Source organism: Pyxicephalus adspersus, chromosome 3 (genome assembly GCF_032062135.1).
Source record: "Pyxicephalus adspersus chromosome 3, UCB_Pads_2.0, whole genome shotgun sequence".
NCBI lineage: Eukaryota > Metazoa > Chordata > Amphibia > Anura > Pyxicephalidae > Pyxicephalus > Pyxicephalus adspersus.
In genome coordinates, this window is record NC_092860.1 from 143,267,981 (window position 1) to 143,295,053 (window position 27,073).

At 37.7% G+C, this 27,073-nt stretch overlaps 1 protein-coding gene across 7 annotated transcripts in view; it reads left to right on the forward strand.

Annotated features, from left to right (window-relative positions):
- The window catches only part of REEP1 (receptor accessory protein 1), a 30,549-nt gene extending 5,056 nt beyond the window's left edge, over positions 1-25,493 (forward strand). The window contains exons 4-9 of one of the 7 annotated variants that reach the window (XM_072406603.1): positions 464-626; positions 3,554-3,589; positions 8,506-8,648; positions 12,663-12,723; positions 16,493-16,630; positions 19,220-25,493. In XM_072406603.1, coding sequence (XP_072262704.1) covers positions 464-626; positions 3,554-3,589; positions 8,506-8,648; positions 12,663-12,723; positions 16,493-16,596 — 507 coding nt within the window. In that variant the 3' untranslated portion in view covers positions 16,597-16,630; positions 19,220-25,493. Of the gene's footprint in view, positions 1-463; positions 627-3,553; positions 3,590-5,577; positions 5,985-8,493; positions 8,649-12,662; positions 12,724-16,492; positions 16,631-19,219 lie in introns of those variants that run through there. The other 6 variants (XM_072406602.1, XR_011920006.1, XM_072406604.1 and 3 more) reach the window with 6 other exon arrangements.
- Positions 25,494-27,073: the final 1,580 nt, after the last annotated feature.

Genomic DNA, 27,073 nt, shown 5'->3' on the forward strand with positions numbered 1-27,073 from the left:
CAAACCTGGAATAGCAAAGTAATTTGCTATTTGTTAGCAAATGTTTTCAATTCGGGACCAAATTCCAGGTTTGTTGGATCACCCAGCCTTACTGATGAAAGTGTTTCTTCACCATCCTCAGAGAGCTTTAATAAATCAGGTCCATAATATTAAGGTAAATTCAATGTTTTGAGCTGCCTTGATAGGAATAAGAAAATCCTACACTGGCATCACCTGTTATGGGTCAACTTTCTGGGATAACATTTTTGTTTGTTTGTAAAGATTTCTTCTTTCTTTTTTCGGTTAGAGACATTTTTATTTTGTGTCTTTAGGACGGGAAGGGAAATGTCATCTATGGGTGCAGCCAGATAATGTCCTATTACAAATATTTCTTTGGATGGGCATACACGTTGTGGCCCAGGTTTACTTTTCCTTACTGCTTGTAATGGTTACCCCAACAATGTTTTTTTGTCTCTTCTTCCAGGGACAGGGGGCACTGTCAGAAAGATTGAGGAGTTTCAGCATGCAGGACCTGTCTAGCATTCGTGGAGAAAGTCCGTCACCATCTCCGGTCACAGCACGTACAACAAGCAAAATCACCAAGTCTAAATTATCCCGAAGCTCAACCCAAGGCAGCGAGCCATCAGGTTAGTGGAAATGTTATATTACCTTGCTCTTGTCTACCATGCCACCTTCTCACCTAATGATGTCTCGCATGATCACACCGGAAGTTGCCATGTTCAACAATACACAAATTATGTAGCTTACAACAAACTATTGAGTTTTGTTTTATTCAGTCTGTGCCCAACATGCAGCCCTATCAGAGGAAAATTTGTCTGCAAAATTCAGCAATCTACTATTGATATTATTAAATAGTGCTCAGATAAAATATTTAGCTAAACTGTACAGCATGACCAGAAAAGATTCTAACTTTAACAAAAACAAATGCCACTGTACCAGGAGGCCTTGTTGGAGTTAGGAGAGAAGGCAGAGATGACTTTTATTAGGCCTAAGGTGAACCTCTGGCCATTCAATTACCATTGAAGCATTTGCCTATTCCCAAAAGGCACCACATTCGTCTTAAAACCAGCCTTCACCCATCTATGTAGCTGCAGGCATTGTGGAAAAAATAATTCTCAAATTCCATAGCAGGAGCACTTAAGTTGTTGAAGTCAAATCTCTCAGCAGCTCAGTTGACCCAGTTTTCCCATGTCAGAGCTCCATTTCCAAAGGATGGGTACAGAGTCACAGCTGAGAGATGGACGAGGGGTAGCTGAAATACTACATTTTGGCAACAATGGGAAAATATCATAAGATAAAATATTCCACAGTGCTTGCAGCTACAGGGGTCAGTGAGGGCTTGTTTTAAAGATCATTTGCTTGTTAAGTAGAGACATACTGAGTCTTTACTGCAGTAAAATCCTTTCTGCCACTAGAAACCTAGATCCACGTACCTTCTTATGCACATACCTTTTACAAATGTTCAAGAAGCCTTAAATCTAACAGCATGTAATGGAGGCTTTAAAGCAAAACTCCAGAAAAGGAGTTAATTATTTAAATTTATTATTAAAAATGAATTGATATCAGCCTCCTGCAGTTGCCTACAAAGCATTACTAAAATGTGAGAGGGCCAGCACTAGAAGGCGGCCTCCACAGCATGCACACAGACAAAAGCAGAGGGATGACTTCATCAGTGTGCTTCTGTTCTTTTACTCAGAGTGCTATGGGTTGGAAAAGTCAATAAAAGTTATAAAATTATTCATAACAAGGGTCATACCTTTACCAGCCTTACCACCAGCAGTCCAGGTTTTTTCCATTTAGTTCTATCTTCTATTATCTGAACATTTCCTTCTACTATAGACCCTGTTTAGGCATAGCAATAATTTTACCAGTTGTATACCACTATCCAGTTTTACTTAGCATTGGCCTCTTATAAATGGCCACTGTTATTTTCAGTATGTTTTTGGAAAACTAACTTTCTGTGGTTTCAGACTCCTAGAAGCTACAATAATTTCAGTATTGATCCCTGGGCTTGTAATGCATGAGGTCATTGAATGTAATGTCTCACCCCCCATCCTCACATTACCACAATTCACATGAATAATATCAGTACTGTACACTGCAGAATGGAAAGAGCAGTGAGGACACAGAACTGTTTGTAGGATAGATGTCTTTGTTCTCTGTCATTAGTCACAGAGAAAGCTAGTTTTGTCCTGTGCATGTGATCGTATGACTGCTAATTATCTCAGTGTGGGGATCACTTAATTGTATTACTTTACAAATTATATATTATTTGAAACAATAAATTGCTGGGAAATGTAATGGCATCTGCTAATATTACTGCAATAACATAAGAATTGACCATTGCTATGGATTTGGTAAGGGTGGCTTTTTATTGAATTGCCAATAACTTCTGTACAGGCGGATGTTGTATGAAAGGTCATTTGGCGTCTTTTTATTGTTCTATAAAGTTTCTCTTGTGTTGTGTCTGTGGACAAAACTCCAACAGCTTTCATGGACAAAATACATAATTCAAGACAATTACAGTTCTGACATATAAAAGTTGAGGGATGAGAAGATGAAGTTTTAAATACTTTAAAAATTAATATTCTCCAGTAATAGTCTTTTTGTCTGCTACTGTCTGTTATTTAATTTCCAAATCCATATGCCAGTACCCAAATATCCATATCCAAATGTTATCACATAGCAGGTTCCTGAAGGGCCATACTTCTATATGGAGTCAGAAAAGAACAGAAATCACTGCACTCCGAGCTACAACAACTGTGATTTGTGTAAATGGCAGTAAGGGTGACCTCTGTGAGATATGTCAGGCTGAAGAACTTCTTAGCATGAACAATGTCAGAAGTGACCCGTTTCCTTTTACATGAAAAAACAAACTGTTGCAGTTTCTTCTTTAATAGAGCTGTGTTCTGTGTTCTCAGTGCTTCCCAATTTCCTGGACGCATACAACAGCATTTGCACTTCTTTTTAACCTGCCGCAGAGATCCACCTTCTCTGTTCATTCTGCTGGTCATTGTAACTGGGAAAGGAAGTTATAGATAATTCAATATTTTACAGTTGTTACCAAACAAGAGGTGGGGGAAATCCTCCAAAGGGGACCCAGGTAATAGTGACAATTGGTTGCACAATAAGAAGGAAGGCTATGGCATTGAAGGATAAGGTGAGTATTTGTAATATCTCTTTTCCCCGTACAAATGAGTACTTGGAGAGGCCCCCACTGGCTTTTAAAGCAGCCCAGAATTGGACTTTATGTCCCTATTTACACCTAGTTGTATGTTAACAAATCAACCAAATGACTTTGTTCAGCACTAGATAGACACAAGAACAAACTCCAAAACATAGGACAGCTGAAGGTTCTTTGAGGAATAGCTGATCCTTTTGGAATTAATATGTTGCCTTCCATTGACCCTAAGATGCTGTTCCCATTTCAAACCTCTAAAAAAGTTTGGTTACCGAAAACAAAATAGGGAATAAATTGTAGAAGATTTTTTTTGTGTCTGAGCTATTTATAGTAATTGTATATACCCTAGTGTAATGCTGGCCCTTTTTTCAGTGTGTTCGTGCTGTTCTGCTGGCAAAGTCCTGCGAGGTGAGTGTAATTGCTTCATCCAAGGCTTCTGTCCTAACAGCTATGACTTGCCTCTCCTGGTCCCACTACTATTCTGAAATTCTCACATTACACGTATTTGTGGACTGCATTGCTATTCATCCATAATGGCACCCCAGATACACACATAACCTATGTGCAATGCAGTGCAGTGTTTTTAGAAGCACAGCATACACAATGCTTTGTTCAGTGTGCTACATTAGGATTTATGCACAAATGGCAACATGCAGATTTTTTGAAATGCAAAGCACAGCCATAGTTGAAACAATTCCTAATAATCGTCTGTGTGGAAAAACATCATTTTAATATTGTAATCACATTTTGCTCAGATTTTGTTGCTAATCAATATTCGTTTACTAGAACACGTTTGCGTAATAAGAAGATGACACATTTGGGGCTTTTATAGTGCATGACGTAGTGATGTGTTTGAGCTGTATGTGTGTACAGCGTTGTATGAATATCTATAGGATAGTGTGCCATCTACTGTCAAATATGAGCATAGATGATAGTTATCAAAGTCAAACTATTTGATGCCATTAAATATAACAGTAAAGAAAATACACAGCTAAGGTCATACTTAGCTAAAAGATCATCTGAGAAATAAACAAATAAAATAAAACAATCGGTATTGGCGGAGCAGGGTGACTGTTGTAATGGTGGAAACAATACTGAAGTGTACGGTTTTGCAATGGTTGTCATACAACTTACCACTACACTGACATCACGCTGTGCCTCCCGTTTTTTTATGTCTTTAGTACAGTTTGTGAATTTAGTGCAATATAAAGGCAAAAGTTGTCATTCAGAATATAGGAATTTATTAGAATATTATTTTTGCTTTATTATTATTAAACATAAAAATTACAAATTATGTCCAAAACTTTCTGTGTACAACCAAAATTTGCTCACGAGCCACTGGTTGGCGACCACTGCTCTAAGAGGTTCAGAGACTCTAATGAAAATGAACCCAGCAACACCAATAAGAACCCATAGGATGTATCTCTGATCCATCGGACAGCTTCATGAGTTATTATTTAGTATCATTAGTAATATAAATTTGATAATGTCATATCACTAGAACATCCACTAGGTTAATTGTCCTTCTGCATAGCTTGTCGAGTTATTCATCCCCAGTTGTAAATTTGAAAAGAAATAAAATTGCCAATAGTCATTTCTAAATTGAAAAATGCAAGCTATTATAAGAAAAAGGCTTTGCCTTTTCTGTGCGACTGAAAATTTACAGCAAAACATATTGAGAAGGTCACGCTATATAGTGCTTTACAACATTACCGTAAGTGCTTCCTGGGATGGAGGCCAGTTCTTAATACATTGTTTTATGACATTGTATCAGGGCAGCATTAGCTAAATTTAGCATGCATTACCAAGTCAGTCAATGGTCCATCTGCTCTATGTCATTCATGGAAAAGTTGTCTATATATTAGGGTTGGTCTTTTGTAGTACCAGAAACCGATTTCAGTGCATGCATAATGCATCTTTCTTATTAGGAATGTAATGAAAATGAGTCTAAAAAACAAACTGACCACACATTTTCTTTTCACCCTGTTAATATTTCTGCTGATAGCTTATATGAACCTAGGTGATCCAAAAATAAATTCCTAACTTTATCACCAGGTGCTTGCAAAGGTAATAGAGGATTGCAGTATGTATAAATCTAAGCCTGCCTAACACACCTTGTCACCCACAATGGAGATGCCTTCCTTTGCAGATCACATGTAATAGAATAACCCTTAGTGATTGCTGGGATTTGCCTATAAATTGATTTCTACCCACTAATGAATATATTTTTATGATCTTTTAAATAATTGAAATTACTTTTTTTATGAATGAGGTTTTCCATGTCAATCTGAAAGAAGGTAAAATTGTAATATTGCTGTCTCTTTTTCCCATATGTGACAATGTCCTGGCTCGGGGCTTTCATGTAAGTGTCCCTGTTGTGCATGTCTTTGCTGCAGTTTTTATCCATGTTTTGTGTGTGTTTTACAAGGAATCTACTATGAACTGCAAACACAAGTATAAAGCATCCATGGTGTCCCATAATATGGTGCTGGGGAGTCCACGTGATATTAGGACATTGACACACAGACATAGGTTTCCTTAAGGTTTTGTAGGTCTTAATAGAAATCTAAAGGGTCTCCATGTGAAAGGAGCTCTTTATGCTGCAACTTAAAGTGGACCTGCCATACAAGTAAACATGATAGCCCCCTAATATCCTGGTACGGTGGGAACCAGAATATAGTCCTAGGGTCTATGTCTCCCTTTAGGCAGTACTGTACAGCATCATTTCTCTTTAACAAAGAGGTGGCATGCCTCTCCAAAAAAAATAGCTATGGTTATTTCAGTGACCTATTGCTTGATTTAAACTCTGTCTGATAGCACGGGGGGGAGGGGGGATCAAAAATACATATATTACATTTAGGAAAGTCAATATTTGTAGAGGAACCTGCAGCAATATATAGGCTACCATTGTCCATTACTAGTTACTAGGATGCCTCTAAGTCACTGACCGGAAACAACACTACCATTTACTGGTTAGTAAAGGTACAAGGGGTTTCCATGTACAGCTAGGAATAGTAAGTTTTTGCATCTCAGTAATCTGCATCAGTGGTGAGCTTGAGTTACCTACGAAGGAAATTTAAAGATTCCATTGTAGACTCCATTCAGATTGGATTGGCCTGATAAGCATGTGATGTTTATACGTCATAACTAATTGACTCTTTTAGTGTCTAGAAAATCTAACTGTTTGGATAACCTTTACTTGATGGTTTCCATGTGTGAATTATAAGATATACTAAGTGCTTGTTGATACTCATACCAAGATTGTAGTTGACATTTGTATTGTTTGCTAGGCTTTTGTAGCGTTCTTTACACTGTACCATTCAAAGTTACCCAGAAAAAACCTAAAAAAGAAGACGTTATTAGGATCGTGTCTAGTCATAAATATTATTATTGCACAGTATATTATATTTATATAGCACCATCATAATATGCATGTCATTAGCCGAGATTCGAACCGGCGACCTAGTGCTGAAAAAAGGCCTTGTTGATAGATAATCCCCTCTCAGTTCAGTATAGAGCATTGGTTCAGCTGTTTTAATTGTGTAGATTTATCTTAATACCCTTAAAACGTTATCTATAGCAGACCCAACTGAAATTAATTCTTTATTCCTTATTCAGTCAAAAATCCTGGAGTGCTCCTCAAATTCTGCAAATTCTGATAAGGTCTCCAAAAAGACAGATATCCCTAGTTAGAATACAGAACATGTATGTGTATAAATGTAAATAATATAAGGATTTTTATTATGCTGCAATTCCTGTTCCTGTTTTTTCCGTTTTTGTTGACTACTAGACTGAATTTTTCCACACTTGCTTGCTGCACAATGGGAAGACTTAGAATTTACACTAGGACTGAGATCTGATATGTTGAAAAAGATCAGGGAGCTACTAAGAGCAGAGTCATTTACTCTAAAAAGGTTTAAAATTAATTCCCTTCACAGGAGCCACTTCTTGCTTGGCAAATTCTATCCACAGCACTTGTCACTGTAGTGTGTTTACTATGTTTACAGCTCTCCTGTTGTCTGTCCTTGAGGAAGACATACTTAATATAAAGATCAGCAATGGTATTTGCAAAGCTGACATTGACAAGTGCCACAAAGGAAGGTCACAGGGCACCCATCAAAATTTGGTATGGAGCTCCTTGATCAGTAGGTACAGCAATAATAAAAGTTTTAGATAGTATTTAGTTGAGTGGGGCAACTGATATAGAGCCAAGACCATTCTTCAAACATTGGGCCTGATTTATTAAAGCTCTCCAAGGTTATAGAGGATACACTTTCATCAGTGAAGCTAGGCGATTCAGCAAACCTGGAATGGATTGTAAGTCCATTTGGATGTCATTTGCTAGAAAATGTTTTGAATCCTGGACCAGATCCATTCCAAGTTTGCTGCAATATTCAGCTTCACTGGTGAAAGTGTATCTTCTCCAGCCTTGGAGAGCTTTAATAAATTAGCCCCATTATCCCTATCATCCTCAACTTGGATTGCCATACCTGTCCCTTATTTTTTCTCAAAATAGAACTAAACTTCCCTGACTCGACTTCTTAACCTGGTCTTCTTCTGGGTCTGGAATCCTCCTCCATCTTAAATGGCCAGGTGCCAGGATTGTACACTGAGCTGTGCACCCAGTTAGCCTGACTATCAACTCCAGATTCCAACCAGGCTTTTATACTTTGGACCATTTTACATCTATCTGACTGTAACTTCTCAGCTCCTTCCCTAGAACTCCAATTTGTCGGGTATGATTAGCACTGAAGAACGTTAAAACAGGAATAGAGAATAGCTATTCTAAAATCAGAACTATGGATATTTACATGGACAAACCTTCATGGCATGTCTGTAAAATAGAACTATGCCACTTTTATTTCATATATAAATATATATATATATATATATATAATATATATATGTATATCATATATATATATATTATATATGTATATTCAATGTATATCATACACTGAAACTTTAAAGTGGATTTAAAATCAAATGACTGGTCTCATTAAAAGTGAAAAAATGCCTCTAAATTCCCCCCCTGCTAATGTTCCTGAGCACAGTGTGCATTAATATTTTATTATTGCATGTTGGTTGTGTATTGCAGTGTTTTTTCTAATACCAATGTCCAGTTTGCATTCCCTTTGTACTGCAGTGTAATGAAAGTGTTCTGGTTATGGTTTGGTTTTCTTTGCAGTGAATTTTACCTCTACATGAGGCTGTGTTCACTAACCATAGAACTGTTAAATATTTTGCAAAGCAGTGAAATGTACATTTCATGGTGATATTTATTTATGCTGTGTAGCTTGATGTGGACTTAGTGATTGAGGTAGACATGGAACAGACAGAGGTGACCAGTAACACAACCTATGAGGTGCAAGAGTTGATCTCAGATGAAGAAGATGATTGTGGGATAGTTATACTGGAAAAACCCACCATATGCAAACCACCTCGACGGAAAGAAAGACCTGTGGAGGTATGGGAAAACAATGGTCTCCATGTATATAAAATATATAAGTATAATTCAAGTACATTTTAATGCTTGTATTAGTTTGTGATTGCTAATACAGAACTTAAAGAGTAGCTATACCTTTTCATTTACTTTTCCAGATTTATAAATTTTTAACACTGATTACTTATTTTGTTCCACTGTGCTTGTATGGGTACATTTTAATGGTTCCCATTACCCATTTTTTTTTACTTTTGGGGAACCAGGGGGCTTGATTTATTAAAGCTTTCCAAGGCTGGAGAGGATACACTTTCATCAGTGAAGCTGGGTGACCCAGCAAACCTGGAATGGATCTGGTCCAGGATGGAAAACATTTGCTAACAAATAGCAAATTAATTTTAGGAAATCCAAGTTTTTTGGATTACCTAGCTTCACTGATCCTCTCCAGCCATGGGGAGGTTTAATAAATCACCCCCAATGTAATACTTGGCTGTGTATGTGTAAACAATAATATTCATTTCTAGACAATTATATTTGACAGCTATGACAAAATAAAATCAAAAGTAAACAGTAGGGCACTATGCATATGCTAAAAGGCTACACAGATTGGAAAGATTTCATAATAAATACATTTAAAGCTCCAGTGCTGGTGAAAAAAAACACATAAGGGAGCTGTTTTTCTTTAAAAAATGTATTTAGCTAAGACACCCCTGATATGTACATTGCTTGGCCAGATAGCACAGGCAGGTTGGTGACCTGACCTACCTACGGTTTAGCAATACTTGTCACTTTAAAGCCTTCAGCCTGTGAATAATAAAAGCTGAACCAAAGAACAAAAATGTAATTTTTAGCAGGTAGACTTTATACTGTAAATAAAGAACTAGCGACCAGAAGCTAGTTGTTTGCTGAGCAACGTCCAAAGCAAACAGGGACTTGTGATGAAAATGTTTTGTTAACTCTTGGGGCAATGGTGATTCCCCTGTAGAAATGCTGTAGCAGTTTTGAGGGGGGCTCCCATTTTCACTGCTGAAATGGTATATTACCATCCGGTATGGAGTATGCAGCATAAAGAGACGGGGGGATTTCCAATGTGGGAGCAAACTCTGGCATAAACATCTTCTTGAGCTTTAAAAAATCGCTCAATTCAGAAGTCTATGCAATTCAAGTACTAATTTCGTATGATAAGTCATAAAGTATCTGGATATGTCTGAATCTGATATTCAATTTAAGATGCACACTAGTACAGTGGTCGCCAACCTTTTGCACCTCACTGAGCACTAAATCCGCGGAATCCAGACCACACATGCGCGTTGAGCCGTGTGTCACTCAAAGGGGAAGAAACTTCCCGTAATGATGCCAGAACCAGCCCACTCTCCCATTACAGGCTAAGACCTGCTTGCTAAATTCCGGGGGGGGGGACATTAGCGCAGGGCTGTGGATGCAACAACAGTTGTGTCCAAAGCCCTGTGCTACTGTCCTCCAGGATGTTTAGCAAGCAAGTCTGAGCCTACAATTTGTAAGTGGGCGGGTTGTGTCAATACAGGGGACAGAGGCGCGGACCACCAAAAGTTTCTCGTGGACCACCGGTTGGTGACCGCTGCACTAGTAGATCAAATCACCAGCTGCCATATTGTACATGGTCCATGCAGGTGAAATCTATGTGACATCATAAAGTATCAAGCAGCAACTTTGCCATCATGGCTTTGTTTTATAGTGGAGATGGGATGGAGAAGGTTCACAGCTGGGAAAACCACTAAGTTATGGAGATCCTCAAGGTCAGCAGTTCTCCAACAACTACCTAGCACTGGAATACCAATCTAAGGGGAACTCACATGTTACATGTACCATGAGTTTGAGTGGTGGGAGATTTCTGTTCTGCCGTTTTTGAGCCATACATTTGTTAGTATAACTGTGTGTGCATAGTCTGGCCCTGGTCCAAGTGTGATCCTAACACATCGATTAGTTTGTTTCATCTAAGGTTACACTATTAAAGTTTCAATGTAGTATGCTATACAGCCACATCTACACTTGCATGCAAAAATGTATTGGCCAGCTTTAGATAGGTCTTTTTGATCAGTGCATGGTTTGTATGCTTTATTTAGTCAAAGCATTTTGGTGTTAAGGTTAGGCGTAGAAGCTGCCAAACCCTAATGGCATTTGAAAAGTCCAAAGCTACACTACTGACCACCCAGATCTCAGAAAATAAAGTCCACCAAAGAATCAGCTTTTGTTAATTTTGGTAAAGCATTTTTTCAGAATGTCGAAGATGATAATTTGGCAGAACTGGGGTCAAAGGTTGGAGTTAGAAACAAGCCCAAAACATCATCATCAGTGATACGATAGAAAATACATTGATTTTAGTGCCTTTTAAAATGGGTTCAGATCTTGAAATAAATCATAAGGCTGAATACCTTATGTGGTGGGGACTTGAAGAAGAGTCACCTTTCAGGTGCTCCCTGGGTAAAGTGGAATGACGTGTTTTGGGGCTTTGGAAAGATTTGCTGTAACGTCCAGGTATCCACAGCATTTTTGGTAATTTAGGAGATTTATCCCTCAGTTATCCTTCCTCTACTCTCAACATCAAAAACCTTTCTCATCAGTCATTGGGAGACCACTGATTATGTCACTTCTATTCATGTACACTGGAGTTATATTGTTTCCGCACCAATCTCCTAGTGTTGTCACATGCTCATTAGTAGCGTACAAAAACAAAACTAAAGAGAAGAAGAAGAAGAGACCTAGAAGTAGAAGAAGAAGAAGAAAAAGAAACCTACTAGCATTTTTTTCTATTAAACTACAAATAAAACATTAAGCAGTTTTGTCAACATTGGCATTGGATTAGTAGTTTAGTCTTTTTTAATCTATGTATTTCTAATGTGCACACTCCTCTAATGTGCAGTTTACCACACTCCTTTGAAAGAGTAATTATCAAGAGCATCAGTATCTGATTGGTTCTACTTTTTTTCCATGAAATAGCTATTTTAAAATGTTGCTTATATTTTTTACATTAAATGACATTTTTGGGGATAGACCCCCGGGTTTTGGAAAGCCATGTCAGAAGGGATGACTTACCTCATACCCCTACAAATAAACTCATTGATTGGATATCTTTTTTTCAAAAAGTTTTATTTGAAAGGAGGGAAGAAATCAACATACTGACCTAATGCATCTTAAGTTCTAGCCAAGATTCCCTGTACATTTATCTTGGCTTTGTTTTGCCTCTCTTCGCCTCATCCAGCATCCAAAACATCTCTCACTGATCCAGCTTGTCATTCACCTTCAGAGAACCTTATTGTTTCAAAACATTTGTGCTAACCAGTCAATGTGCTGCATGAGCCGCTGCTCAGTAACTCCCAGGTACTTCAAGGTCCACTGGCAAAGTGATCATAACAGATCCCTTCTATAATCGTATCCATTCAAATGGGACTGGAGCCAAAATATCTTTTTTTTAGATGGAAAAAGGTGTAAAAGATGTACATTTATTCATAATGAGAGAATATTCAGCCTTTGACAGTTGTCCTTGCATTAGGTGTCCCCATTGAAAGAGCATCTCCTGTCATTCACACGGGTCATCAGGACAAATAGCAAGGGTAGTACTTCTCAAAAGGGAATGGGCGACAATAGGAACCTGGCAGACAATACAACCTTTCACACTGATTTAATAAAGCTCTCCAAGACTGGTGGAGATAGATTATCATAGGAGAACCCGTGTGATCCAGCAAACCTGGATCTGTTCCAGGATTGAAAACATTTGCCAATTATTGGCCAATCATTTTTACAATCCCCTTTTTAATATACAGTACTGCGTAATATGTTTGTGCTTTATCAATACAGTTTATTATTATTAATAATAATAATAATAATAATAATAATAATATTTCTGATCCAGGATTGAAAACATTTCAACAACTAATTCTACTTTAGATTTGTTGGCTCAAACCTAGATTTGGTATGTGACTCCTTTGGCTTCCATAAAGTTCCTAATTTTCAGTGGACGAAATATTTATTTTAACACTTGTTTTGTTTTTGTAAATTGATCAGGGAATAAAGAGTGGAACCCTGCGATGCCATGAATCTCACTATAAAGTAATCAAGGGAATAGGTGATGTACATATTTGAAGCAATAGATACAACGCATGGCGCAAATGGCCACTGTGCCTTGCTTGATGGCAGCTAGTAATATATAGCAAATTATCTTTATAATTAAGTCCATGGTGATCTATGTTTTTCCTCAAATTACCAATAAGTTTTATCATCTCTTGCTGTTGTGTAGGTGGATTTGGCATTAAAAAAGCTGGTTTTCCTAAATGCCTGCATGTGCTGCTTCTCTCCTATGGCTGTTGTAAGCAGTACTGTGTTTGATTTGCAGTGACAAGCAGGTTTGTGTGTTCTGCAGCAGTCGTATCTTTACCCTGTAGGGCAATTTGATGTCTACAGATTACAAATGGCAAGCAGCAAATCTGAAATGTGGGACAGGTCAGAAAAGTTCAGCAAAGAGAATCAAGTAGGAAAGGTAATTAAATGTAACAGAAAATGAAAAATACATAGAACCATTCTTACAGAGGGGATTATATAATAAAGCAAAGATAGAATACATAAAGGACAGTGCATGATGACTGTTTATAGAAACTAGGACAGGTAACCGTTTCACCTGTATTCAGTCAGTGGAGATCAGGCAAAAATGTTTAGAATTTTCGAACCTTTTCGAAAATTTTCTAATTCAAACCCAAACATTTCGTGTTAAGTTGGTCATACAGTCTAACTGTACAGATCAAAATTGCCTTAAAGCAGACCTTCAACTAAAATGGAAGAGTCATTTACACTCTGGGGGTCCCAATGACATCGCTGCCCTTACAGAAAGATTTTATGAGCCGCACAACAGGTGAAATCTTGTAAGAAGGATACTCTTGCAATTAACTGACGTATCTTCCTGCAAGATTTCACCTGCTTTGTGTTCCACAGCGAGTTGCATGCGGTAAACAGGAGTAAAGGAAGTATAATTCTATTTTATTCCTTCCATACATTTTTCCATACTAGGAGCAGGTGATTTGGAGAACGGGGTCAGTGAGTGTTAACAAGCTTTTAATTTTAGTGGAAGGTGTGAAAATTAGTTTTCTTGTATAAAAAGAGGAATAGACTGCAGAGATGGAGACATAATCCTGCCCCTGTACAAAGCATTGGTCAGACCACATCTGGAATATGCAGTCCAGTTCTGGACACCAGTTCACAAAAAGAATTTTGTGGAATAGGGGAGAGTGCAGAGAAGGGCAACTAAACTAATAAAAGGAATGGAAGAACTTAGCTATGAGGAGAGATCATCTATTCTCCCTTGAGAAGAGACGTATAAGGGGGGATATGATCACCCTGTATAAAGATTTAAATGGTCCATATCGAGAACTCTCTTTCCCATTATTTGCTTAGATCTTACAAAGGACAAGGAGGCACTCTTTGCGGGTTAAGGAAGGAATTCTTCACTGTAAGGTCTGTGAAAATGTGAAATCCGCTCCCTCAGGAAGTAGTTTCAGCAAATATTATAGGTTGCTATAAGTAAAAGCTGGATGCTTTTCTAGCAGCACAGAATATAACTGGATATTAAGGCTGTAAAGTAAATATAGCAGAGACTGAAGATCCATCTGATTGCCTTACAGGATCAAGAAGGAATTTTTTTCCCCAGTTGGAGCAAATTGATCAGGCACTGTAGGGTTTTTTTGCCTTCCTCTGGATCAACTATGACTAGAGGGTTTTTTATTTGGGATAGGTTTACCTAGTGGTTGAACCTGATAACTTTACCTAACTAACTATAAATCATTACATTTTTATCCAGAGACACAGGCCTAGCTGTAAAGGTTATACAAAAAGTTTGTTATCTGTTTGGTCGATTTTAACCCAATTCAATGACTTGCATTATAGCATTTTGGCTGTACAACTTGAATCTGCACATGGGCTCGTTACCGTGAAGCTGTGGGGACATACAAGGTCTTAAGCGGACTGCTTTCCTGCATGTGCCATCTGTATATTCAGTACCTTTGTAGAGATCAATAATACCCTAAAAATCCAGATTTCCTGCAAAGAAACCTGTATCCAGATCTTGGATGGCCATAGTGTACCCCTGCTCTCTGCTGTGTCTTCTTGCCTTTCTGGCCACCCAGAATATTTACTGTACGTAATTGATAGCAAATCTGTAATTACTACTGGGCAATATCTAACCAAACTTCAAAAAATACTGTAGTATATGATATTATTTATCCTTATGATTGAGAATTATGGGTCCTCTCTACGGGATCAATATTCTTGGAGAGCTGAATTATACACAAAACAAACTATACAGGAGCCTATGTGGATGTCTAGGGACCCAGTTACATTTTCTATGCTTCTGCAGAAATCTAATGGCATAGCAAGTGTCCAAGGAGCTGTGCACCTACGTGTAACAAGGGAGGATAAAATTGTGGACTGGTGATGTCTGAGTGGTTTGGGTAGTGCCATAACAGACATGGCAAATAAGGTGGCTTCTTTGTGCCTACTGCAAGCTTTATAATGTTCAATTAAAGGAATCCAAAGCTGCAACTTTTCTGAGGTTCCCATTTTACCCTAATCCTTCTCTGACTTTGATGAGAGATTAAGGTCCCGCACTGATGGCACACATTGGCCAACCCTACACTTGTTTAGTGTGCATAAACCAATCTAATATAATAAAATTCTTTTACATTGAATACAGCAAAAACGGTTTCCTTGCAAACACTTTGAAATTCATTTCATAGGTTGTTCATTTATAAATTAAATGTTCATCTCAGACAATATGGTAAAGCTATGCATTCTCAGTCTATACTCCTTCAGTAAACCAAACCCGTTGTGTCTGGGTTAGCACCTCACTGTTGCAGTTGTTACAAATTGTCCATGTGACCATTGCCATTGGCAATAAAAAGTGATAGAAAATCTAAAATGTTAAGGGTATGCTTTAAAACTGGTGGTACAGAAAAACTTTCCAATGGGGGAATATATTTTAATGACAGCTGGCTAAAAGGAGATTTCCCCTGATTGTAGAGAAATGCACTCTATTCTTGTTTTGGATGCCAATCTTACCAAAAGAAACAATACACCATTACCTATGGCTCACAGAGTCCAAAATTTTACTTCCTACGCTTTAACCTGACTTATATTATTCATTCTATCTTGGCAGGGTTAGATTTATGGGCAAAAGGCTAATTGTTCATTTACAAATACTTGCCAATGTGTAGAATAATCTTTGTAAATGTTAACTTTCTCTGAACTCTCATAGGCTTATATTATTATTTGTTAACCATGGATGATACATATAAGATTTTTGAACAGAATATGTAAGTGTGAGTTCAGGATTTTCCAAGGACCGCTAGCAACACCAAACGCTGAATGCAAAATATTTATTATGAAAGTCATATCCAAAATTTCCTTTAGTGTCAGCTATAAGTGTTCAGACTAGTCAGTACGTTCCTGACTTTAGGGAAGACTTGGGCACTGTACCCACACGCAGTATTTGTATTGAAATCTTCATCTGCTTGCATTTGGACCTATGCTGGTGAAAAGCGATGGCTTGAACCAGATAAATATGCATTTTCAAAGAAAAGTTTTGAGTGTTTTTTCAATGTTTCTAGTTTACCTGTGGTCATTAACCATTCTTCATTATGTGTTCTAACAAGCATACCCAAATGTTTGAGATATTTGATTTGCTTGAGAAGGTCTAAAGCTGTGAACCACATACTTGTCCAGGCCCATACAGTTCACCCATTTCCATGTGTGTGTCTTTGTTGTGAAGACCAAGAGATGAGATAAAGATGAAATTCTGCTCCTTCTCCACCTCTCTCTCTCCCTCTCCTTTCCCTGGTTGATGTCTTCAGACACAGGAGAGGCCGAGCAGAAGGTCGCTCAGTCCCCACCAAAAGCTGCTGCGGTGAAAAGAACTGAAGAATCAAGGAGCAGAGCAAGCTTAAAAAAGCCATAATAAGACTCCATTAACCATGAGACTGCTGGTTAATGTGAGTATTGCATCTTTTCTATGTGCCGGAGGTGAAAGTTGGGAGATGTACGTAGTCATGTCACACACAGTACTTACACAATATTCAGTATCAGTGGTTCCATTTTAGGAGTTTTTGTATTTAAATGTTAACTCTGAATCAGAGCTTAGTGGCACTTGCCAAGTGCTTCATTCACGTACAAAGCTTAATGAAGAAGGTAGCAAAGATATGTAATTTTGCATTCATGAATTCCCTGCTCTAAATACAAGATATCCATGGGAGTTGAATGACACCAAGCAACGCTTAACCCAGAAGAGTGCAGGGTGTCATGGCCCCTTCCCTTTGAGCATGATGCCCTGCACTCACAATGGGAGGCCAAGCAGGGATACTAAGAGCCGAGCTGATGCCAGCACGTCAGTGCTACTCCCTGCATCATCCAAAACCACCATCTGCTGGGAGAAGAAGAAGAGGACCCGGCCGGTCACATGGCCATCCAGAAGACAAGAGGAGTATATAATATGGGAAGGGAACACATATTTGGACTTTAGATGACATTTTATTTATTATTTTGAAAAATACAGAAGGCACAATTTAGGACTTTCTACAAATGATTGTCTCTGTCCTCAGTTTTTCAACTGACCAACAGCAAGCAGGCAGGTCTGCACACTCCCACCTTAGCCAAAACAAAAATGAGCTTTAGGATCTTTTTAGGTTGTCTATGTGTGGGCAGTATACGGATATACAGTATCATAAAGAGAACCTGACATCTATTTTGAATATCTAAGGTATTGAATAATTCATTCCCTTTGTCAGAAAAGCCTCCTTACCATGCTTTAAATTTTATTAGCAAGACCTGGTTTGCCTGCCTGTCCTTGGTGCCAGGTCACGGCTTTGTCCAACCATCTGTCCAGACCCATTGAGCAAACTGAAAGATATTTACTTGGAGGTATGGAATGGGAATGTTAACATAATGGTAATCCTATGAATGCAAAATAGATTTGTGGTAATGAAAGGGCTTTAACTTAATATATCATGACAACTCCTGTGTCTGAGCTATCAGTACATTCCTTCACATCTATATTCTGTAGCCTCCTGTCTTCATTTAGTGGATGTTGGGAATATTCATGGCCCCAACCTCCATTTCACAGTGTAATGTTGGTGCCTTAGCAGTCCTCATCAGGCTCAGATATTGACATATGGTGGTAGATATGTTCAAAGCCATGCAAATGCTGATTCCAAGGCTACGTACACACATCAGATGATTCTGGTCCGATAATTGCCTTGGGCTGATATCTGATTAGAATTTGGAGTGTGTACAGCCCCCTTCGTTCTTGAATCGGTCCTGACGGACTATGAACAACAAACGATCATAATGGAAGTGAAGGGGTGAGAGCGCAGCTGTTTTGTCATGTTCGTGCAGTCTTATGATCGTGAAAGATCCTTTCCAATGACAATTATTAATTGTGTGTACGTAGACTAAGTCCAATTGGCATTTTCAATGCATTTCTAATCCCTAGTTTCCATTAGCTTTAAACAATTTATTCCAATGGTTTCCCCATTGTTAAGGTTATGAAGCAAAATAAAGCTAAAGCATGCTGTGTTTTTTGAAGCTTGCTGAAAGCCAATGGAGACACTAAGGTAGACACAACTACTAAGGTAGTTACATTTAGATTTAGACATTTACTTTTTATGGTTTAAAATGAAAAAAAGCAGCTGGAAAATATTCTAAATTATTATAGCACAATATTTTATATCACAGCTGGTACGTTTTTGCTAAAAAAATAAATAAAAATGACAATGCTAACAGATTATGTAAAATGTAAATATTAGGAATAGGTTTACTTTAATGTAAAGAATCAATGAATTTCTTGGCCAAAAGGTCTCTATATTTATGGGGTATAATCAAATTTACAGAGGGGGTCCTGAAGACCAGGCATGGGAAGATAGACTCGTGTATACAGAAACAAATCCATATATACCTCTATACAATTTTTTAAATTTCCAAGTGAACCGGTCTTCCAAAATATACACTCTCTGTAAAGAAACAGATCATGGAATTCTTGCTTATGTAGCTAAGGAGTCTGCATGTCATTATAAGATGTGGTATGGTAAGGGCATGGTTTTAAGCATTAGTTATTATTGGTATACAGTTTGTGGCCCCTCATTGAAATATGAAGTTGAAGTAGGATTCTCCTTAAATAATATGTATTAGTATGTAATCAGCTGAACATTGGATTTAAGCAGTTGCTTTGTGCAGCAGTAAATGCTTGTATTGTTGGACTGGCCATTGCATGACAATAAAGACTATTAGAGTCTATTGTTTACACTTTCACTGGAAATGTAGCAACCTGGGAAGAAATTATTTAATATCTGAATGTAAATTTTATGATCTAGGTATCAAAATCTATTATTTCCCCCTACCTGAACAAATCAGACAGGTGGTGAACTATTTTAACCTGCTTTCATATTTACTCCTTTTGGAGGAGTTTGGTAGCGTTTTCTGACTTTCAGTGAAAGAGGACTCTAATTTGATGTTACAGAAATGTATTTGTGTACTTTTATATAAAGCAGATATTTTACTAATATGTTGAAATATTTATCTTTTTTTAGCCTCCTCCCAGAGTCCATAAGCCTCGGTTAAGGAAGAAAAGTACCTCTGCCTCTAATACGGAAACTGCGTGAGTGCAGCCAACATCAAGCACCACAGAATGTCTCTTCACTGCCTTAAAAGAGCAATTCATACCACATGACACAGGTGGCGCCAGAGTTCAGACAGCAGGCGTGACTTTTCCCAGACCCCCCCCACTATATCGATTTAAACTGCGTTCAGCTTTCTGTCTGTAGCTGCTGAGTTAACTGCTACAAGGAAATTCAATGCCAGTTACTTTATTATTGGTTTGGGCCTCTGCTTGGAACAATGTAAAAAAGTTTTAGACTTAAAACCAAGGCTGCCAGTGCCCTGAATGGACACGCTAAGCATTAAATTATTATGGATCCGTGGCCATGTTTGGTATGGGTGTTCTATGAAGTGATATAGCCATGTGTTAAAAAGTGATGTTTTTTTTCTCTGTACCTGCTACATAATTCATTTTTGGATGTCTGAACCTGTATAAATTATGTCTCCATGTGTGTCTATTTGAAATGTGATTTTTAAGGACAGATGTTCTTTTACACCAGTATTACTCAATTTTGACCCAGTTGACACCCTAGGTTATAATACGTCCATTATTAGTCCCGGGAGAGAATACGTCTTACTGTGACTTCAAAGTATCTTTAAAGCAACAGGCTTTTAATGTATTCAGGTCATGGTGTAGATAGTATTCATTTTAAATTGGACTTTTTTGGAAAAGTTGAAGATATTACACTACTTTCTCAGTTACCCATAATCCATATAAAATGAAGGGTCTCAATGCAAATGTGGAGTATACATGAATGCAGCACTCATATGGTGAAACTTTGGCCATGTTGTGCTTGTTCTGTTCTAGTTTGACATCATCATGGTGCTGTGAAGTCAGGCACCGGTACTTTGACATGGAATGTTCCCAACACTCTTTAAGACTTAGAAAACCACTTGGATGCGTCGTGAAATATCTTCAACAATATAAGTTCAATTAACTTGAGGCCGCCAGGTTCACTAAATGTTGGTTCAGCATTTAACTAAAAGGACTATAAACCCAAAATGTTAAAGCAGACCTGATGAGTCTTCCAACCAGTGCCCGAGGCTGCCATTGTATGACTGGTAGAGTTTGGGTTTTGGTGCAAATCACACCTGTGCATATTCTTGTCCAGTGATGTCTGCTCTGGAACATTGGGAGTCTCCAGCCCGAGGACCTCCACCTAGGAAAATTAAACTTGGTAGAAAAGATAAAGAGTTATCCTCAAATATACATATTTAACCAACATAACAAAATTTGTATTTATTAATTTTATTAGACAAGGGCTTATGTAGGCGGGAATTGGCAATGTGAGTGTAGGTACATTCAGCTTGCATTTGAGATCAGTTTGAGATCCCTTTGACCTCTCAGACCTCCCTGACCTTATTCTATCAAGTTGCTTTTGCAATTCTATTGACTGGTATGGGGAGAAAAGTAATTCTGAACACATACAAATATACACAAGCTCTTAGCCAGACTAGGAAATTGGAAATACAGCAAGAAGCAGTTGTGTGCTTTCCATTTACAGATGTAGAGTTATACAATGTAATGACCAGGCCCAGAAACTGCATTACAGGTTGCTATATATGACCCCATCTCTGCATGTCACTGAACAGTTTGACACCGGCATTTCTGGCTTTATTGCTTAAAATAGTCTAACAACCAATTAAATCCTTCTTGTACTGGCCTGACTTTAATAAAAGACTTCAGAATGGTTGATACAGACCAGTGTATTTTGCACTGAGGGTTTTACTTATTGTCCTGGTTGTCGATGCACCAGAAAAGCAATATGTCATCTTGTACCTTCATTCCCACATACATTGGGAAAACAACACATGGGATCTCATTTGCTGCTAAGGGCAGCAGATTTTTTTTTGTTTCTTTAAGATTTCACAGGTAACCTTGTATAGCGTAGATCTTTGTAAATGAATACATTCATTTCACTAACATGCACTATTCCAGCACTATTGATGTATAGTAATGTAAATGTGCAGTCCTTGGTAATTCATATATATATGCCACAGTAACTAAAATACTACAGCAGAGCACTGTACTTATCTGAGAAATATGCCATGAAAGTAATAGACACCCAGCCTACTTTAATGTCCACAAAAATACTATGTTCAGAGCACCAATTTGGAAGTTTTGGGTAAATTGATAAATGGAAAATTTGGGAGCAATTCTGTAAAATAAACATGCAACAAGAAATTTAGCAATGTGCTTTCAATGTACTAAAATGGGCCGTGAAGGAGTTGTACAGTGACTTCTATTTCCAAAATTACCTGAACCTGAGCAGCCGGGTCACATTTCCGAAGATTTTAGGTTTCTCAGTTATTCCTCTTCTCTCCTCACTAGATTTGTGTGAAGCTTCTAATACTTTTGTTACATAGATGCTGTATATAATGTTTATATGTTTTTGGTATTTATGATCACAGCTCAGAAAGTGACTTCTGTACTTCTAACTAGGCTATTCGAGGTTATTTGGATGAGTGATAAGCAATGTGTTTTAAAGGTTATTCCATCTGTGTAGACATCACATTATAATGTATGTCCATTGTAAGATCTATAGCTCCAAATATTTAGGATATGAGGGTCTTATGTTTAGTTTAAGGTAACAAGGCAAAAACCTAATACCCAGGAATACCATTGTTCAAAGTCTGTACTATAAAGAACAACCTGGGTGGTGGACAAATTAACATTTTATAGTACTATTAGCCAAAAAGTTTATTGGATTACTGTTTTCATGTCTATGAGCTTGTGGGGGGAATAACAATCGGACAATTAAAACAGCTTTTTCCAATAATTTTTGTTTCCATCAATAAGCTGGCAATGGCCATTGTCTGTGTACTCTTCTCAGTGTAGGCCAAATATAACTGATTGGCTGAGCTGTAAAGTTTGGGGTTAGGAACACTCCCAACAGTCATAGAATCATGAAGGTGGTCATACTGGGCCTGATTTAATAAAGCTCTCCAAGACTGGAGAAGATAGACTATCATGGGCGAACCATGGGCGAAAATGGATTTCTCCAAACTCATTTGCTATTAGTTGGCAAATATTTGAAATCCTGGACAAGTTTGCAGGATCACCCAGGTGCTTACATGTTAGTCTATTTTCTCTAGTCTTGGGGAGCTTTATTAAATCATGCCCAATATGTATGCAATTTTTTATCCCCCCTAGTTTATTTGGGTTCCTTAAAGTTACCCTGTTATTTGATGAAAGACTTAAATAACACTTTGGCAGAAGAAGGTGCTTGCTCAATTTCCTAATCATTTATGACCACCTCTACTTTCAGGTGTTGCAGAATGTTCCCACAGAAGGGAGTGGTTTCTTCTTCTATACTACTGCTACATTACTACTTTGTGTTGTACTAATGTGGGGGCAGCACTTGGAAGAACCACTGGATCCAATACACTCTGCAGAGTTCCTTATCAGCAGGGACTTTAGCTCATAAAAAGAGCAAAGTTTTCAGTCTATTCCTATTCTTCTTTTACAGGGTTGCTCATCTATAAAGCCTGCAAGCAAGTGATCCAAGGGAAAGTGTTAATGGGCTAGTGTTTTTGGCATGTGGGTTTTGCATTCCATACATGTCTATTAGAATGCTAAATCCACATAATTAAATGCAGGGCAGAAGGAGCTCTCGCACCTATCAATTAAATCATCTTATACTGATGTCATACTGATAGCATTAACACAAGCCTAAGGCCCAACTAGATTTAGTAGGGTGGTAAATAGATGTCTGACTGATATGTTGGTACAAAGGCTTCAACTTAAAGCCATTCAAACTTTGCAATCTAACTTTACTCTGACTTCACTTTCAAGCTGCATGGTTCTGGGTCATTGATTTAGAAGGTATTAAGGCCAGAGGCATCCAAGAAGATGGTGGATTTCTTCTTCATCCCTGGTAAGCACTTTGTGCCTATCATTGCATTTGGAGCTTTTGGAGTAACACAGCAAACATTGATTTGCTGTGACTATAGACATGGATGTACAATAGAACATATGCAGAAAACATGAACTGGCCAATATCAGGTAAACATACAATCAGGCAGGTTAAAAGGTTTAGTATTTTCCATTTTTTCTATCATTGAATATGCTGAATACTGAGCATATTTTGTAATGAAGAAGAAGACCTGCAGGAGATTGCTTGGGGGGTGAAGGTAAGTATTGCAGCCAGGGCTGTTTTTTCTTTTTCTTTTAACGTCACTCCTGAGCTAAAGTGTAAAGGGAACTTTCAGGGAATATGTTAGCTTCCCTTGCTGCCATGTTTTAAGTTGGCCTCTTAACAACCATGTGATTTGGTCACGCCAGATAATTTACAGTACTTACCATCACAGCCCCCAAAGCCAAAGACCCCTTTTGAAGGTTCCTCCTAATACAAATGTATGTATCACCTAGTATTTCATTCTGATAGCATTACATATTAAATGGGCATAACCTAAAATATAAGTAGAACCATATAACAGAATGGCTGCTCTACGTTCTGGTAACTTTACATTTTTTTCGTACCATTTAAACACCCACCCCAAATGTGAATAATTATTATTAAAAAACTACAAATTTAGAAGTAGAGTTAAAAAGCCCTTACAGTATTGGTAGTCACTGCAGAATTGCCTTATATCTCCTACCTTAAGATTATTATATTGCCTTTACAATTAATTGTGACAACAGCTTTTACTACAAAAGTAAAAAAGTAGTCCTCACATTATTATATAATATTCCAAGAAGGAACATGCTGTATGCCATCTGATTCTAAAAAAGCTCACTCCTGCTTGTTGTGCTTTAGTTTTTTTTAATAATGTGTTACACTATACCATACACTAGTAGAGTATAGGCATTATGATTAGGAGCTGTGTAAGCAATGTAAAAACAGACACTTATGATTGTACTTTGTCTATGTACGCTTATGAATGATAACTACAATCTTGTTGGACCATGAAAAAGGTAAAGGTAACATATTCAGAGCAACATCAAGCTATTATATTATAAAGATAAAAGCTGCTCCCACATCCTGATTTCATCTTTCATAATATATCCTTTCAATGCTTTTATGGATTTCATGTCTATCAGTGTCTTTTTCCTTTGCATTTATCACCTTTCATTCAAATCAATAAATTTGGACTCCAGATCTATCTCTTGAAACTTGATAATACTAAGCCTGCTGGTACCTCCAGGCTCCATTCACCCAATAAGTAAGAAGAATCCCAGGTGACCATGGGGGTGCCAAGATGCTGCTTTCAGGTAATTAAGAGGGGGGTTAGGTGTTTTTTTGAATGAGTAGGCCCTGTATGTCCCTGGCATTGAGGTTTTATATTTTTGGAATGATAAAAGTCTGGGGACACATTTAGGCTAATAAAAAAACCCAAAAAGTTAAAAAAGTTTTGCTGTATTTAAATAAAACTACAAAACTTTTGCAAACTTTTCATGCTGTCCTTATGACTATAATGGTTAAAACCATGCACAAAAGTGATACATGCTGCCTTTGTGTGTGACTACTGCTCCTTTTTCACATTCTACAACAGGGAAGAGGTTGTGCTTTCATGATGTTATACAAAATCTAAATGCTTTGCTATAGGTAATCACCGACTCCAAATCAGATGCTCTCCCCTGCAAAGTAAAAACCAATATAATTGATGAACATATACGTGTTGATTATATTTTATAATTATGGCATCTCATTTTACAACAATATTGTAAATTATACCGAAGTTGTCCTTTTATTTTAATAGTGCCTGTTTCTACTAAAAGTGGAAGTGGTAATGCTTTAGTGCAGCCTAACCGTCTACTGAATCACTTGAAAAGCCGTGAAAAAACAATTTAACACTTTCTTTTTGCTGTATAGTTTAGAACTACACAATTGTGTCTATTATTATGCTGTCAGTTAATAGTGTTGTTCACTTGGACAGTAGATAGGAGCTCCTCTCACTGATTTTCTAAGCAACAAGCTAAGGTGTAAGAATTAAAATAGTGGATTTGCCGCACTTGATGTTCACAGGTTTTAGTGCTCGGAAGCCACATCTGTCAAGTCTAAGAGAAAGAACGTCTTTTCATTTGTGTAATGTATCTGGCAGGCCAGAGAAAATTTCATTACGGTGTTACTGTATATTTTGAGTGTATTATTGCTACCTGTATGTGCTGCATGTTGATTTTGTTTTTTTATTTTGTTACTTTTGGTTTGTTTTTTTTACAGCTGTATGTAGTTTAAATGAAATAAAAACAAATGCTGAACTGAAGTTTACTTCTTCTGTGTTGATTTAATGAGGGAATGTGTTTGCCATATCAAGCTGACTTTGTAGATGGGGAGGGGCTGGAACACTTTTAAGGTTAATATTGAATTTTAGGAAAGATTTCCCTTGACTTTCTGTCCCGGTGACAATACATTTCTCTTAACAGAAAGTGAGGCAAAATCTGCAGAAACACTATTTTGTTAAAAGAGAATTTGTAAGGGTAATTTCTATGTCCTTGTAGATATTTACCTGTCTGGTAAAGTCTTGTTCACTCCAACATGAACACAGCACCTGAGTGCAAAACAGGGCTCATAAACATTCCCCAATCTTTCAAAATTTCAAAATAAAAAATATTGCAAGGGCATACATTTTAATTTGTGTTTGTTAGTACATTCTGTTTTTAATCTTTAAAACTCAAAAAGTTCAAACAGATAACTAAACCTATACTACACTGTGCTCAATGTAGCTGTATGTAGCTATATTGTTTGGAGATCAAAACTCCACTTCTCTTACTGAACCTGATTTATTAAAGCTCTTCATGACTGGAGAGAATACACTTTCAAAAGTGAAGCTGGGTGATCCAGCAAACTTGGAATAGATCTGGTCCAGGATTAAAAACATTTGCTAATAAATAGCAAATGACTTTTAGGAAATCCATTTCACGTTTTCTGGACCACCCAGCTTCACTAATGACAGTGTATCCTCCCTACCCTTAGAGATCTTTAATAAGTCTGGCCCACTGTGCGTATTTATACTTGCCTTGTTTGCTAAGGGCATGGCAATGCATCTGAATGAGATTTGACAAGAGACTTTTTCAAAAGTCACAAATCTGTAGATGTTAACATTCCTGTTTTTATCTCCATTGTGAATTTCAATTTCATATCCATGTTACAGTACTTATTCATTTGCATGAGTGAATGAATGCAGCTCTGGGAATCCTCCTGTAATGATTCCCGAAAGTTTGCGGACCCATCAGAAGTTCGAAGAAAATTTCGCGAGAATGCCAGCGGCCAATTCTACTCATGAGGCCAAGGTCTGGTGTTGGCCAATCCATGATGTCTCATGCTCCCTGAACCACTCTTTACAATCTGAGCCTGATGAATTCTGGCACTGGCATCTTGGAATATGTCCGTGCCATCAGGGAAGAAAAAAAATCTATTTATGGAAAACTATTTTGGTAGTCAGCTGACATTTTGTTTTGGGCTACATAGCGTTGCTGAATGTAAGCAAGTATCTGAAGCAACCCCAGACTATAACATTGACCCCACAGGCACCCTAAATCATAAATTTGCCCTCACAGACACCCCAGATTATAACATAACAAACGTGTGGGATTTTATTTGGTCAGGCAGTATATATATTCTTTTATTTTCTTACCTTATGTTATACTTACATTGACACAAATCTTTTCCTTGGTTTGTCTGACTTTCCAGTGCTGTGATGAAAGGACAGCTCTCTGTATGAGCAGGCCACAAGTTACCCTGATATGTCTATGCTGCAAGACTCTTTTATGATAACAGAACAATTCTGCATTAGTGAACAAGATAATAAAATAAGTTTAATGCTATGAGGAGAGATTAGCTGAA